The sequence below is a fragment of the Sarcophilus harrisii genome, chromosome 1, assembly GCF_902635505.1.
Source record: "Sarcophilus harrisii chromosome 1, mSarHar1.11, whole genome shotgun sequence".
In the NCBI taxonomy this organism is placed as follows: Eukaryota; Metazoa; Chordata; class Mammalia; order Dasyuromorphia; family Dasyuridae; genus Sarcophilus; species Sarcophilus harrisii.
In genome coordinates this window covers 559,325,120-559,338,343 of record NC_045426.1, presented here as the reverse complement: position 1 = coordinate 559,338,343, position 13,224 = coordinate 559,325,120, and the positions used below count along the sequence as shown (strand labels likewise).

General features: G+C 32.0%; 1 protein-coding gene across 5 annotated transcripts in view; it reads left to right on the top strand.

Annotated features, from left to right (window-relative positions):
* The window catches only part of CDYL (chromodomain Y like), a 156,826-nt gene that overhangs the window by 65,315 nt on the left and 78,287 nt on the right, over positions 1-13,224 (top strand). For 2 of the 5 annotated variants that reach the window (XM_031946914.1, XM_031946917.1), the window contains exons 2-3: positions 3,739-3,801; positions 4,211-4,877. In XM_031946914.1, coding sequence (XP_031802774.1) covers positions 3,778-3,801; positions 4,211-4,877 — 691 coding nt within the window. In that variant the 5' untranslated portion in view covers positions 3,739-3,777. Of the gene's footprint in view, positions 1-3,738; positions 3,802-4,210; positions 4,878-13,224 lie in introns of those variants that run through there. The other 3 variants (XM_031946915.1, XM_031946916.1, XM_031946918.1) reach the window with 2 other exon arrangements.

The following is a 13,224-nucleotide window of genomic DNA, read 5'->3' as shown; positions in this document are numbered from 1 at the left end:
AGTCAACATTTGGGGAAAGTGTGAACATAATATTGTGCAGATCTTGTGGCACTACTAATTGTGTCATAGCGGTTAGGAGGCATTCCTGGAGTTCAAGCCTTTCCTGGTGCCAAAAAAAGTGACTTTAGCTAATAAATGCTTTTAAGGTCATATATCTTCTAGGATAATTTTTAAAAGAATTAATTTCATTCTTCTGGATATATTATGAGATCTAGTGGTTTATGGCAATTTAAACTATAGTATGGAACAGGCAAAGCACTTAATGCATTCTTCTCTCCAAAAGTGCCAATAACTAAAAGGATAAAAAGAAATTTAATAGTTATTGTCATCAGAGCCAATCAATTCACATATGTTGGATTTTAGGAGTAAATGAGGAACGAGTCTGTTCTTTTGAAACATTTGAAAATGTTAAATGGCTATTACTCTGAAGTGTTACTTTATATTCTGATGTTTATATATATATATATATATATATACACACACACACACACACACACACACACATTCTAACCAGAGCACTTGCAGAACACTTATGATGTATTAGGAAATCATTTTGTTTGCTAGTTCCCTTCAAGCTATATATCTTTTAGCATATACTTTCTCCCCCTCCTCCCTCCCAGCAATTTTACATGTTTTTGATTTGGGAGGGGCAGTTTGTTTTTTATTTTGTTTTGTTTTGACTTGGGATTTTTTTTTTAACACTTCCCAGTTATATATCAATTTATATGTCAATCTTTTTTTTTTAACATTTGTTTTTAAAACTTTGAGTTTCAGATACTCGCCCTTCTTCCCCACCCCAGATCCTGTTGAGAAGGCATATATGTGAATTTACACTAAATATTTCCCTAAATCTCATGTTCTAAGAAAACATAGATTTCTCCTTCCTTCCCCAAAAACCTTTAAGGAAAAAAAATATATTTTTTTTAAAAGTATACTTCAATCTGTATTCAACTCAATTCTTTCTCTGGGTATAGATAACATTTTTCATTAAGATATATTTTAAGTGGTGGTGGTGGTGGGACACCTGTCATTGGTATCTGTATTTAGACATGAACTAACTTGAATATGCTTATAATGGTCTTTTGTGCATATTTGTACATTTTTTTTCCTCAAGAAAGAAGCCATTTCAACTTGAAAGGGAGTCAGTTTTTTTTTTTTAATCAAAGGATATAAATCTGTTCATATTTAAAATCATATGAATATCAGTTGTCACAAATGATACCTTATCACTGATTATCATTAAATAAATGTATTTTATATTACTGCTTACTTAACTGAAGTATCTTCATTATCTATTCCATTGAGCTTTCTTTCTTTGTCTGTTGCTCCAATCTATGAGGTATAGTTGGTCATATGCCTTGCCAAGGCAGACTTATTACAATATTCACTCGATCTCATTCCCTTCTCTTCTACAGTCAAGTATCCCACTGTCTTCATATGGTCCTATTTACTGTTTCCTTCCTTTGCATACCAAGTTGTTCCATCCTTAAAATACTCTGATTAGAAAACTTATCTTTATTATATTTTCTTCTCTGTCTCTTCCATTCATTCTGAAATTTAGCTTTTAGCTTCAAGTTTAATTATACTTTAATCTAGCATGTTTTTGTATCTACTAAGTTTATTTAGTCTTACACATTAAAATGTTAGGTCCCTGAGAGAAGGGAACTATTCCTGTCTTTATATTCTATGGGTTTAAAATAGTTCTTGACACATAATGAATACTTATTCTTTGTTGATTGATTTGATCCTTCTTGACCTTTCTTCAGTATTTGATATATTTGACTATCTTTCATTTCTTTACCACTTTGATTTTTTTTTTAACTATTTTTTGTATTTTAACAAAGTGGCTGGCATGGTAAACATTTAATAAATGCTTGTTGATTGATTGATTCCAAACTTGTAAGGAAGGAATTGGGTTTTGTTCTTTAGAACTATTTTTGTACATATTCTCATTGTTTTGCTTTCTTTGCTCAGCATCAGTTTTTGCAAGGCTCACCATATTTTCTGAATCTTTTGTGATGAGAAATTTAGTAAGTTCGTCCAAGTTCTAATTTGGCCTTTTTTACTCAGTGTCTTAATAGATTACTTATTAATAAAGAAGTGATAGAAAATTAATTTGATTGGAAATTTTTAATACTTTTTTTTTAAAGTATGTTTTCTATGAAAATAAAGTCAGGTCTACTTTGAGTAGACTGATTTAGTCAAAGGAAAGGGGAGAGGGAACTTGTGATAACTTGTTTCTTTAAATTTACAAACCGTGGGAAGGCTTGACAATGAAAAATGTCAGACTTCTGCTCTTTGAATATTGGTTCTTGTGATCTTTTTTTTTTTTAAAGAACATTCCTTAGTTTAAGTAGTTTTGTTTTGCTTTGTTTTTAATTTGGCAGTTAGCATTTCAGCTGAGAACAATATGAAGGTTTCATGGATGAGGTAGCATCCAAGGTGGTCTTAGGTAGAAAAGAGCGATTTCAATAGGCATAGAAAGGACTATATTTGAGATCATGGCCATAGCTGGTGGAAGAATATAAGCAAGATTTAGGTGGACCCGCCATTTTTGTATTAAGATTTTCAATATATTCAAGATTTTTCAACAAGTTGTCACTGCATTCATTTTAAAAGAGCTTTACATATATACATTGGTTCTAATTGTACAGGTACTCATGAGGCATTGCTTTGTCATACACTTAAAAGATCCAGGATTTTTCTATCTGACTTGCAGTTGAGAAAAAACTTGCATATCTGTCACCTCCCCGTTTCAAATGTGAACTCATGGAGAGCAAAGAACTGTTTTCGTCTCTGTTTTTATCCATTTTCTATTTCATTTGTAGAAGTGCTTTATACAATAGCATTTAATAAATGCTGCATTCATTCATTTAGTATTATGTCCTTTATATAAATGAATATCTTTAAAAAAGAATGTAGTGTAAAATAATGAGGAAAAAAACGAAGCATAGTCAGTAGAAAGACTGATTTGGTCAAGTCAGAAAAACTTGGGTTTAAGTCCAACCTTGTCACATATTGTCTGGGTGACTTAAACAAGGTACTTAATTGCTTCCAGCAAATCTCTAATACCATATATAGATTGCAGAACAGTTGTCAGTATGCCGTTTTAGAGGGAGTTTTCTCATTTCTAATCATCTAAATGAATCTCATGAAAACTAATTTTTTTCCTTGTGCTTTTATTCTTTGTTATGAAGTATTATGGCATACTGAAAAGTCAAATTGGCTACATTGTAGAATTATCAGGAGACTATCATAAAAGTCACTGTGTCTTCAGTAAAAGCAACCGTTTTTGTTGAGCTCTTTATGAGTTCATGGTTTGTCCTTAAGTTGGTGTATACATTTAATAAACAAGATTTGTTTGACTTTGTGTCCTTGGTAAGTAAGATTTATAGGATTTGTGTTGTTTTTTAAATCTGCACTAGCACCAAAATCTTGTGATTATACATAGTAAAAATTATGGCATATCCTTTGAGAATCATTGCTACAGCAATGAAATCAATTTCAAAACTCTTTCTACCCTTCTCCAAAAGTAATTAAATTCTCAGATTCCAAAAATGTGTAGAGAAAAATCTAGCCCATTTTAATTAACCATAAGTCCTTTTTAAGGACTCTTAATACCTTTTTTTTTTACTTGGCCATTTATTTAGAATAGGGCCAACCAAGGTCATAAGTTTTCTTTTTCTATGAGCATGTCACTTCATACAGAGATAATGAAACTCTGTTCCTCATTCGCAGACTGGACCCCCTAATCACAGTTAGCTGTTCCACAGATGCATGCTCTTAATGGTCACAAAGGTGGTGAGTATGGATCACTCTGTTCATCCCATTACTCATTCAGAGCCAAGGTGACAATAGATCAAATATGTTGCATAACCTTTACATATAATAGACTATGTAGAGAGAAAATAATATGGATATATATATATATATATATTATAGCACCTTAGCTTGAACAAAAAAACAACAAAAAGTTTGAGTAGTTCACTTGTTTATATGTGCTATGCAAAAAAAAAAAAAAACTAGTGGTTAGGCTGTTGAAATTTTAAGGAAATGACTTAAATTTTGAATAATTGCCCTTTTGGTTTCAGAGAAACTGTGTTTTTTCTCTTTGATATTTTTGTTTTGTTTTGGGGATTGTTTATTAATAAACCTTACCTTTTCACATAGACCCAATATAATGTCTTCAAATTTCCCTTTTTCTTAACAGGTGGAAAGAATCGTTGACAAGAGAAAAAACAAGAAAGGAAAAACAGAGTATTTGGTTCGATGGAAAGGCTATGACAGTGAAGATGATACTTGGGAACCTGAACAGCATCTTGTGAATTGTGAGGAATATATACATGACTTTAACAGGCGTCACAACGAAAAACAAAAGGAAAGCACATTAACCAGAACAAATAGGACCTCTCCAAACAACGCTAGGAAACAAATTTCCAGATCTACCAATAGCAGTTTTCCAAAAACGGCTCCCAAATCACTTGTTATTGGGAAAGACAACGATTCAAAAAATAATCAATTATTTAATGCCAGCCAGAAGTTTAGGAAAAACACATCACCATCTCTTTCAAGCCGAAAAAATATGGACCTTGCAAAATCTGGTATTAAAATTCTGGTTCCCAAGAGTCCTATTAAGAGTAGGACAGCAGTTGATGGCTTTCAGAATGAGAGCCCCGACAAATTGGATCAAATTGAACAAGATCAAGAAGATTCTGTAGCCCCAGAAGTGGCAGCAGAAAAACCAGTTGGAGCTTTATTGGGTCCTGGTGCAGAAAGAGCTAGAATGGGAAGCAGGCCAAGAATACACCCATTAGTGCCTCAGCTGCCTGTCCCTGTGACAGCCACAATTGCCTCAGGATTAGCAATCAATGGGAAAGGTAAGTGTTTCTTAAAGAGATGCTTGGCTTTTCATTAAGTAGATTCTGCTTCTGCTTACAGAATATCTGTCCTATAGAAAAGACTATAAATCTGGGGTAGGGTGGTTGTTCTTTCTGTAAATCAAGGGTGGCTTCTGGATAGTGTGTTTTTAAGATTATTGCTACTAGCATTTATTTTAAACTTATTAAATACTTTGTTTTACTCGATATTCAGCCTACAATTCCAAAATGAACTGTCATCACTTTGAATTCTTTAATGTCATAAAAATATGTTATAAATAAAATGCCTTGAATGTTAGGAGTATGTAATGGAGACAATCACAAGATTTAAATACTTTAGTCTTTTCTTCTCTAAACTATTTCTTGAAGTTATACATTTATAACGCTGAGAGATACTGTATATAAATTTGTCTGAGACACTTAAGTTGTAGGATGATGAAGTAGTTACTAACTTATTTCTTTAGATGCTGGTCCATTGCAATAACTTATCTTTTTGACTAAGGTTAAAGTTTACCTTATAGTGATTCAGGACATTGCTCTTATTTTGGGGCAAGTAAAATAATCATTCTTTTGGGAAGTTAGTGTGGTTAGCATGGAAAGGGTTCTGAATTTGGAATGATGAGAACCTGGACTCAAATCCTGGCTCTACCTGTGACCTTGAACAAAGCACTTGATTCCTCTGTCTCTACTGTTGCTCATAGTAGAACTTGATAACAGGCCTTGAGTGAAGAGGTTTTTTAAATAACACATTTTAAATTTTTTATCAGTTTTTTAAAGTGCACAAATCTGGATGATTTATTTTAAATTCATCTTTAAAAGTATGCCCTTTAGATTTTTTGGCCTTGCATCATAGTTGTAAATATTTTAATGTTCCTTGCAGATTGGCATATTTTTCAGGGACAATACAATGAACACAAGAAAAATTAGATTCTTTTCATATAAAACAAAGATAAAATGTTTCTGAGTTCCTTTCCCTTTGATTAGTAATTAATTAAATAATTGCTATTTGGGGGATTGTAATACAGTTTGAAAGCCTGAAGCAAATGGGGTAAATAATTTTTTGTGTTCTCTTACTAAGAGGTAGGATAGTATTAGAATAAGATCCAGGAAGACTGGTTTCATAGTTCACATGTAACAATATCTTTGTGACCATAGTCCAGTCGTTAAATTTCTTCTGAGCTGGTCTAGATTACATAATCTGATTTCACTCTGCACTCGGCTTTTTGAAATGTTGGATCTTTAAATAATTTAATAAAATAAAATCAGGTTAGTTACATGTCTTTTAATATGCCACTTTAAAATTTTAATTTTAAAAATTATTTTAAACACATGTATAAAACAATACTTTTGTTTTTGTTTTTAATGCTATTTTAATTTAGCAAACTAAAAAAACACTTACATAGGCCTACTAAATTGTAGGTATACAAACCAATCAGGTTAATGCACCAATTAAGAATTTAGTGTTGACAAAAATAGCATTTTACCCCCATTTATTAAGGCATAAGGAACACATCAAAAGTATGAATCTCAAATCATTGCTTATACTTACAAAAATGTATAACTGCAAACATTGATCAGTCTTTAAATTGAGATGCTAATTTATTATGTAAAGTCATTAAACAAGTTGATATCAATTTTGATATTCGTGCAGGTATTTGTCAGGTATGTTAAAATAATTGCATTCTTTTTTTTTTTTTTTAAACCAGCATATTTTAATTACATGAAATTTTATGGAACATAAATCATGGTATTCCTTTCATTAAGATGTTTTTTTTTTAATGTTGGGGTTTCTTGTAAGTAACACTAATATTGAATGTAAAGGGAATTTTCTCGTGTTTTTTAGTTGATCATTTCTCTAAATATGGTCTCTTCATGTTAGAAATTTGAAAAAAAAAAATCCTCATTCATTTGAATGAGGAAAAGGATTAGCCATTATTTGGAATCTTCATTATTTTCTGTAACCATGACTTTTTTTTCCCCCCTTTACATCATTATGTCTTACCAGTGACCTATCCTTACTCTCATATTTTAAGATACTTAATTACTCTGCTGTCCCTTGTAAGAAATTAGAATCCTCAAGCAAAAGTAATTAATGAATTAGACTTCGGTATAGGAATATAGATTTCCCTTGGCACTTGTGTTATTTTTCTTAAGAAAATGTACTCATATTTCAGTCCTTTTAGGTCTTTAGCAATTCTTCATGATTTTAAATCTGACTGGTTTGATGTTTTCATCATAATTGTGGGGTGAAAAGGTTGGGGAAGGCTATGATTTTATCTCTTTTTGGGTACTAAACATGTACTCTTATCTAAATCCAGTTCGGCAATTTTTTAAAACTTTGAGTCTTGGAAGGTTGCCTTTGGCAATAAGAGATAATTATGTCTGTCTAGGCTTAAACTTAGTTATTGTCTATCTTGCTGCTTCTCATATTAATATTAAAATAATTAGTATGATCTTATCCTAAGTGCAAGGTGTGCTCTTATCTCTGATAAGATCTAATAATCTAAGGGAAGGTACTTTTTAATTTCTATTTCCTCAGTATTTTCAAAAAAATATTTTCTGTTTTCTTACACCACCATTGTTATCCTGGGTTAGTTTCTTTACCCTCTCCCTCCCAAAGAGCCATCCAATTTGACAATTTTTTAATAGAAAAAAAGCAAGCACAATGGATGAATACATATAAAAAGTTGAAAAAAATAATGTATGTAACATCTGTGACATAAAATAGTATGGGTTGGGGAAGTCTTATCTCTTCATTTGAGTATTATTTGATCTTTAATTTTTTTACATTTAATTGGGAGAAGTATGTGTTACCATTTATGTTGCTTTAGTTATATGTTGTTTTCTTTGCTCTGCTTATTTCATTGTGTATCCCACAACTTCCATGTTTCTCTGTACTCGTCACACATTTTTTTCCTTGCAGCACAATATTTTTTTACATTTATGCATCATGGTTTATTTAACCATTTTCCAGTGATTGGACATCTACTTTGTTTCTAATGTCTTGGAACACTTGTAAATAACTAATATTTAATTAAATTTATATATTCATAAATATTGTGAAGCAAATGGGGACTTTCTTCTTAATATCTTCCTTGTATCCCAGTAATGGAGTTAGTCTCTGGTTCAAAGGATCTGGGTATTTTAATACTTTCATTTTCATAATTCTAAGTTGCTTTCCAAAACGGTCATTCTATTTCACTGTTTACCAGTGCTATTTTAGTGTCCCTCTCCTTCCATTTACTATTCATTTTCGCCTTCCCTTCTACCCCTATCCTTCCCTCAACCCCCCACCCCTGGCAAATTTCAGAGTGTATGGTGAAACTTATGGATTGTTTCTATATGTTCTTCTCTTATTAATATTTTGGAGATTTTTCTTCTGTCGTTAAGAATACCTTGTAGTTTTGTGGATACTATTTGTTCATATCCTTGGATCATTTATCTAGTGGGGAATGGCTTTTAGTCTCTTAGCCAAACCCTTTTCAGTGAAATTTAATAGAAAAAAAATTTCCCCCTGAATTTGATCTTTCTTTTCATAGGTCTGTTAATTTTATCCTTGAAGAAGCTTTTAAATGTCAAATAAACAGTTATCTATTTTATCTTATGTAATTACTTCTATCTTTTGTTAAGAATGCCAACTCTCCCATAACAGAGTGGTATATGATCTACTACTTTTTAAGGTCACATATCTACTTAGAGTATATTGTGAAATATTGTGTGAAGTGTTGGTCTGAGCCTAATTTTCTACCAGTGTGTTTTTTGTTGTTGTTGTTGTTGTTTTTTTATCAGGGAAGAGTTATTGTTGTTTTTTTCCACATAGGTAATTTGTTTTTCACTTTGTCAAAGACTCTGAGTTACTAAGTAGTTATTATTCCTGAGTCTTCCTTGAAGTCTAATCTTTTCTATTACTCTGTCTTTATCATGTTCTTTTAAAGTGTCCCCTTGGTAATCTGATTGGTATAGCATTGAAAGTATAAATGTTTATAGTGTTCTCATTGTTATGTTGACACAATTGTTGGCTACTGTAATTGTTATAAATAATAACTTTAGCAACTTTCAGGTTGTAAAATAAATCCTCAAAAATCATAGTATTTATATAATAAATCACAAGAAAAATAGTAGAAAAGGACTACAAAATGAATAAAATATCTGAGGTTCATTCTCCCAAAGTGCTTAAAAGATTTGCTTAAATTAAATTTAAAAGTGTTCCTTAAAGAAATAAAGAACTGAATAAAGTAGCCAAAGTTATTATCTATAATATTACTCAATGTTGAACATAAGTACTTACTTTGCAAAACTACTGTGTGAAACATTTTACAATTTTTACTTTATTGTCCCAGCAACCTTAGGGCATAGGCACTATTATAATCCCCATTTTACATATTAGGAAACTGAGGCAAACAGACTTATTTCAAGGTCACATAACTAAGAAATGTCTGAGTCTGTATTTGAATCCAGGTCTTCTTGACTCAATTACTATGTTTGTTCCCTTGGATTTTCTAAGTAAGCTATCCTAATAGTAGAGAGGAATAATTTTATATGCTCTTTCTATCTTTAAATTTCTTTCTCTCATTGGTGTTGTTGGCACATCCAGAACTATATCAAATAGTGTGAAAAGTAGGCATCTATTTCTGGGTTTTTTGCCTGTTAATTGTATGTTGAACTTCACAGCACTGGTGCTATAGGTGCTTCCCATATAGGCTACACATATGCATTGATTGCCCCTGAATTGGTAGTTAAAAGTTATATATCTCTGGTGCTACAGGGTTTTTACGTCCTTTCTTCTGCCTTCTAAAAGGATCTAGACACCTGAGTGTGCTGTCAGTCGTCAGGGCAAATTTTCACACCCTTGAGCTAGCATCTCTAAAGCATTACAAAGAGAGGAGAAAGTTTGTAAGGGACTTGTTTGTTTGTTGTAAGTGGGTATTTTGTGTTTTGTTCTTGTGTCTGTTAATGGCTATCAATATGGGTGATAAAGAAAGGGATGCCGAGTTAATATTTTTGAAACCTTTTGGTTTCTAAGTGTCCTAGGCCATGGAGAAAGCTCAAATCACTTTGTGGCACATAATTTCCATTTTGAGAGGTCATGGAGATCAGATGACCTGTTCAGTGACTGTTGATGGATGAACAAATAAGGGTAAATTTTGGGGGGCATTTGATTTTTCACTGAGAAGGAACTTGCTGCTGTATTAGAAGTAATAGGAAACTTTCTATGAAGTGACCATTAATTGCATCCTTAGTTTTGTAACAATGGAGAAATCTGCCATTCTAATTTTTTTTTTAACCCTAGAAGTTAGGAAAAATAGATTTCATTCAGAATAAAGTCCCATCAACTAAATGACTCAAGATAAGTTTACTCGGGGGTTTCAGAAGAAACTCAATAATGAAAATTCGGAACACACAAATGGAAACAATTTCAATGAGGAGGAAAAAGTGAAAATTTTCTAAAGAGACCAATATAGATGCAATGGGAACTCAAACACCAGTATAATTTAATAAGAAATAATACACAAAATGGAAGCAAGAGCATATGACATAAGGTGAATTGAGAAATATGATTTAATAAAACAAAGTAAACTTAAACCAGAAATGAAAAGAAAAAGGGAAATTAAAGAAAGTTTAGGAATTTTTCATATAATAGATGGGATGATAGGTATCAGTGATGATCAGTTTTTATTGAATTATATTTTCTCTGCAAAGGGAATGCCTTTTTTGCAAAGGAAATGAAGGCATAAAAATTAATAAGATGTTATTGATTCACTAGACAAGATGACTTCAAAAGAGCATATGGCTATTCTTGAGTTCAAGTCATTGACTGACCTCGATCAATTAAAAATAGGAGTGATTCACAAGATTTGTTGTTGAATCATTTTAGTTGTATCTGACTCTCCATGACCTTATCTGATGTTTTCTTAACAAAGATGCTAGAGCGATTTGCCATTTCCTTTCCTAGCTCATTTTTGCAAATTAGGAAACTGAGGCAAACTAGAGAATTAAGTGACTTGTTTAGGGGAACACAGATTTGTGTCCCCTTCCCTAACAGGCAAGATTTGAATTTCACAAGAAGAGTCTTCATGACTCCAGGCCCAGCACTCTATCCACTGTACCACTTAGCTACTTAATTCGAAAGTTTGAAGATAGGCAAAAGAAAAGAAACCAACCTGCCAAAATGAGGCCAGTGACCTTTACCTAGATTTAGTTAATGCTTCAGCTCCTTAAATGCATGCTCACTCCAAAGATCAACGATTTAATTTCATTATTATTTTGTTAGTAATAAGCTACTCTGAAAATATTTCTTAAATTTTTCATAGCAAGTTATAATTCCACATTAAAACAAACTAGGGGCAGTGATTTCAGTAAGTCTGCTTTGTTTTTAAAAATGCAACTTGAAATCTATGCTTAATTAAATAAGTGTGAATATAATTTGGGGCTTGAAGCTCTATAAGAGAAGTTATGTGGTTTATGTAGTGGTGCTGTACATCTAGTGCTATTAATGCTATGGTTGCTTTCTGGTTGGTCATTATTTCCTCTCTCTAGGTTTCATTATCTTCATTACTCATTCCAGTGCTTATCTTTTCCTCCTATAACATGTTTTTCTTCAGCATGATTCAGTTTTCCCATTTTACATAGGCTACACATATGCATTCACAGACAACCAAAATCCTTTCTCTAAACTTGCAGCACTGTTTAGGCAATTTAACATATTTTTTGTATTATTATATATTCACGTAACACTCTTGTACATCAGATGTTTTGTGGATATCTTCTGTCAGGTTTTTACAGTCACTTCTTTCAAGATTCTGTAAGATTATTCAATTTTTTTTCGATTCCCCCAGCTACTTATTTCCAAAACATTATTGTGTGTGTCTCCATCCTGAATGTACTTGGTCCTTTTAGAACTCTAGTCTCCAGTTCCTAATTCAATGGCTCACATAGTCATTTTAATAAAACTTCAAGTCTTATTTACTGATAAACCTAGTTAGTACTCTCTTCCTTCTTAAAAGTCATGTATTTACATATTGCATGCGCATATGCGTGCACACACATACACACACATACACACACTTATACACTTATACACACACACACACACACACACACACCCTCAACCCACCCTCTGAACTATTTTGGGGTCCATTTTGAATTCTTCTTTTCTAAGCATTGTTGCAGCATTATGTTGCTTACATTTTCAAATCCGTAAGTATTAGTTGAGAAGGGAAAAAACAAAATTTGATACATTGTCCAGTATTTTGTAAACTAGATGCATAGCCAGTTTCCCTTATTCTATCTTTAACTGTATCTTTTTTGGAAAAAAATACAGCAGTGGTTTTCTTTTTTAAATTTTTCTTTTTCTTCAAATGACTCTATAAGGATACAACTATTTCTTAGTTTTAAAATAGATTATTTTTTAATGTGACCAGGTAAATATTAAAACTACAAAGGAAATACACCTTGTCTCAATCTGTGTATTCCATTTTGCAAACTAAGAGACTCCAGTTTGCTATTTGAAGTCAGTATAGCACTATAAATATGTGTCTATCCACCTTACTATTCCTTATCCAACCATTTTTAGATTTTTTTTCCTGTAACCTTTAAAGAATGCCTCAGAATATATAAACAGAATAGAAACAGAATATATATCCTCACACAACTTTCCATAAAGACTTCTTGCTTATTTGTACATTTGTACATATCCATAATGTATTAATAAATAGTTACTTCCTTTGGAAGTTACAATCAAGATACCAACCAAACAGTCTTCCTTATTGCTCAAGAATTGTGGATCCATTTGATTCAAAGAAGGTAAAAACACAAATATTTGATTGAAAAAAAATTATTAAAAAGTCAATTATTTCACAAAACTTTATTCACATTTATTAAAGCATTGATTTGTCATTTTTCAAGGCAACATTTTGTTAATTTGGGCGATTCCCCCCAAATAATTTCCTTAATGTGTCAATAATCGAAAATCTGTTTACTAAAGTTAGTTCAAGTAGAGCCATTGGGGGATGAACTATATCTTATAAATTATTCATGTGGGGTTTTTTATTATTATTATAATAACTTTTTATTGACAGAACCCATGCCAGGATAATTTTTTACATTATCACTTGCACTTACTTCTGTTCCAACTTTTCCCTCCCTCCCTCCACCCCCTCCGCCAGATGGCAAGCAGTCCTATATATGTTGAATATGTCGCAGTATATCCTAGATACAATATATGTGTGCAGAACCAAACAGTTCTCTTGTTGCACAGGGAGAATTGGATTTAGAAGGTAAAAATAACCAAGGAAGAAAAACAAAAATGCAAACAGTTTACATTCATTTCCCAGTATTCTTTCTTTGG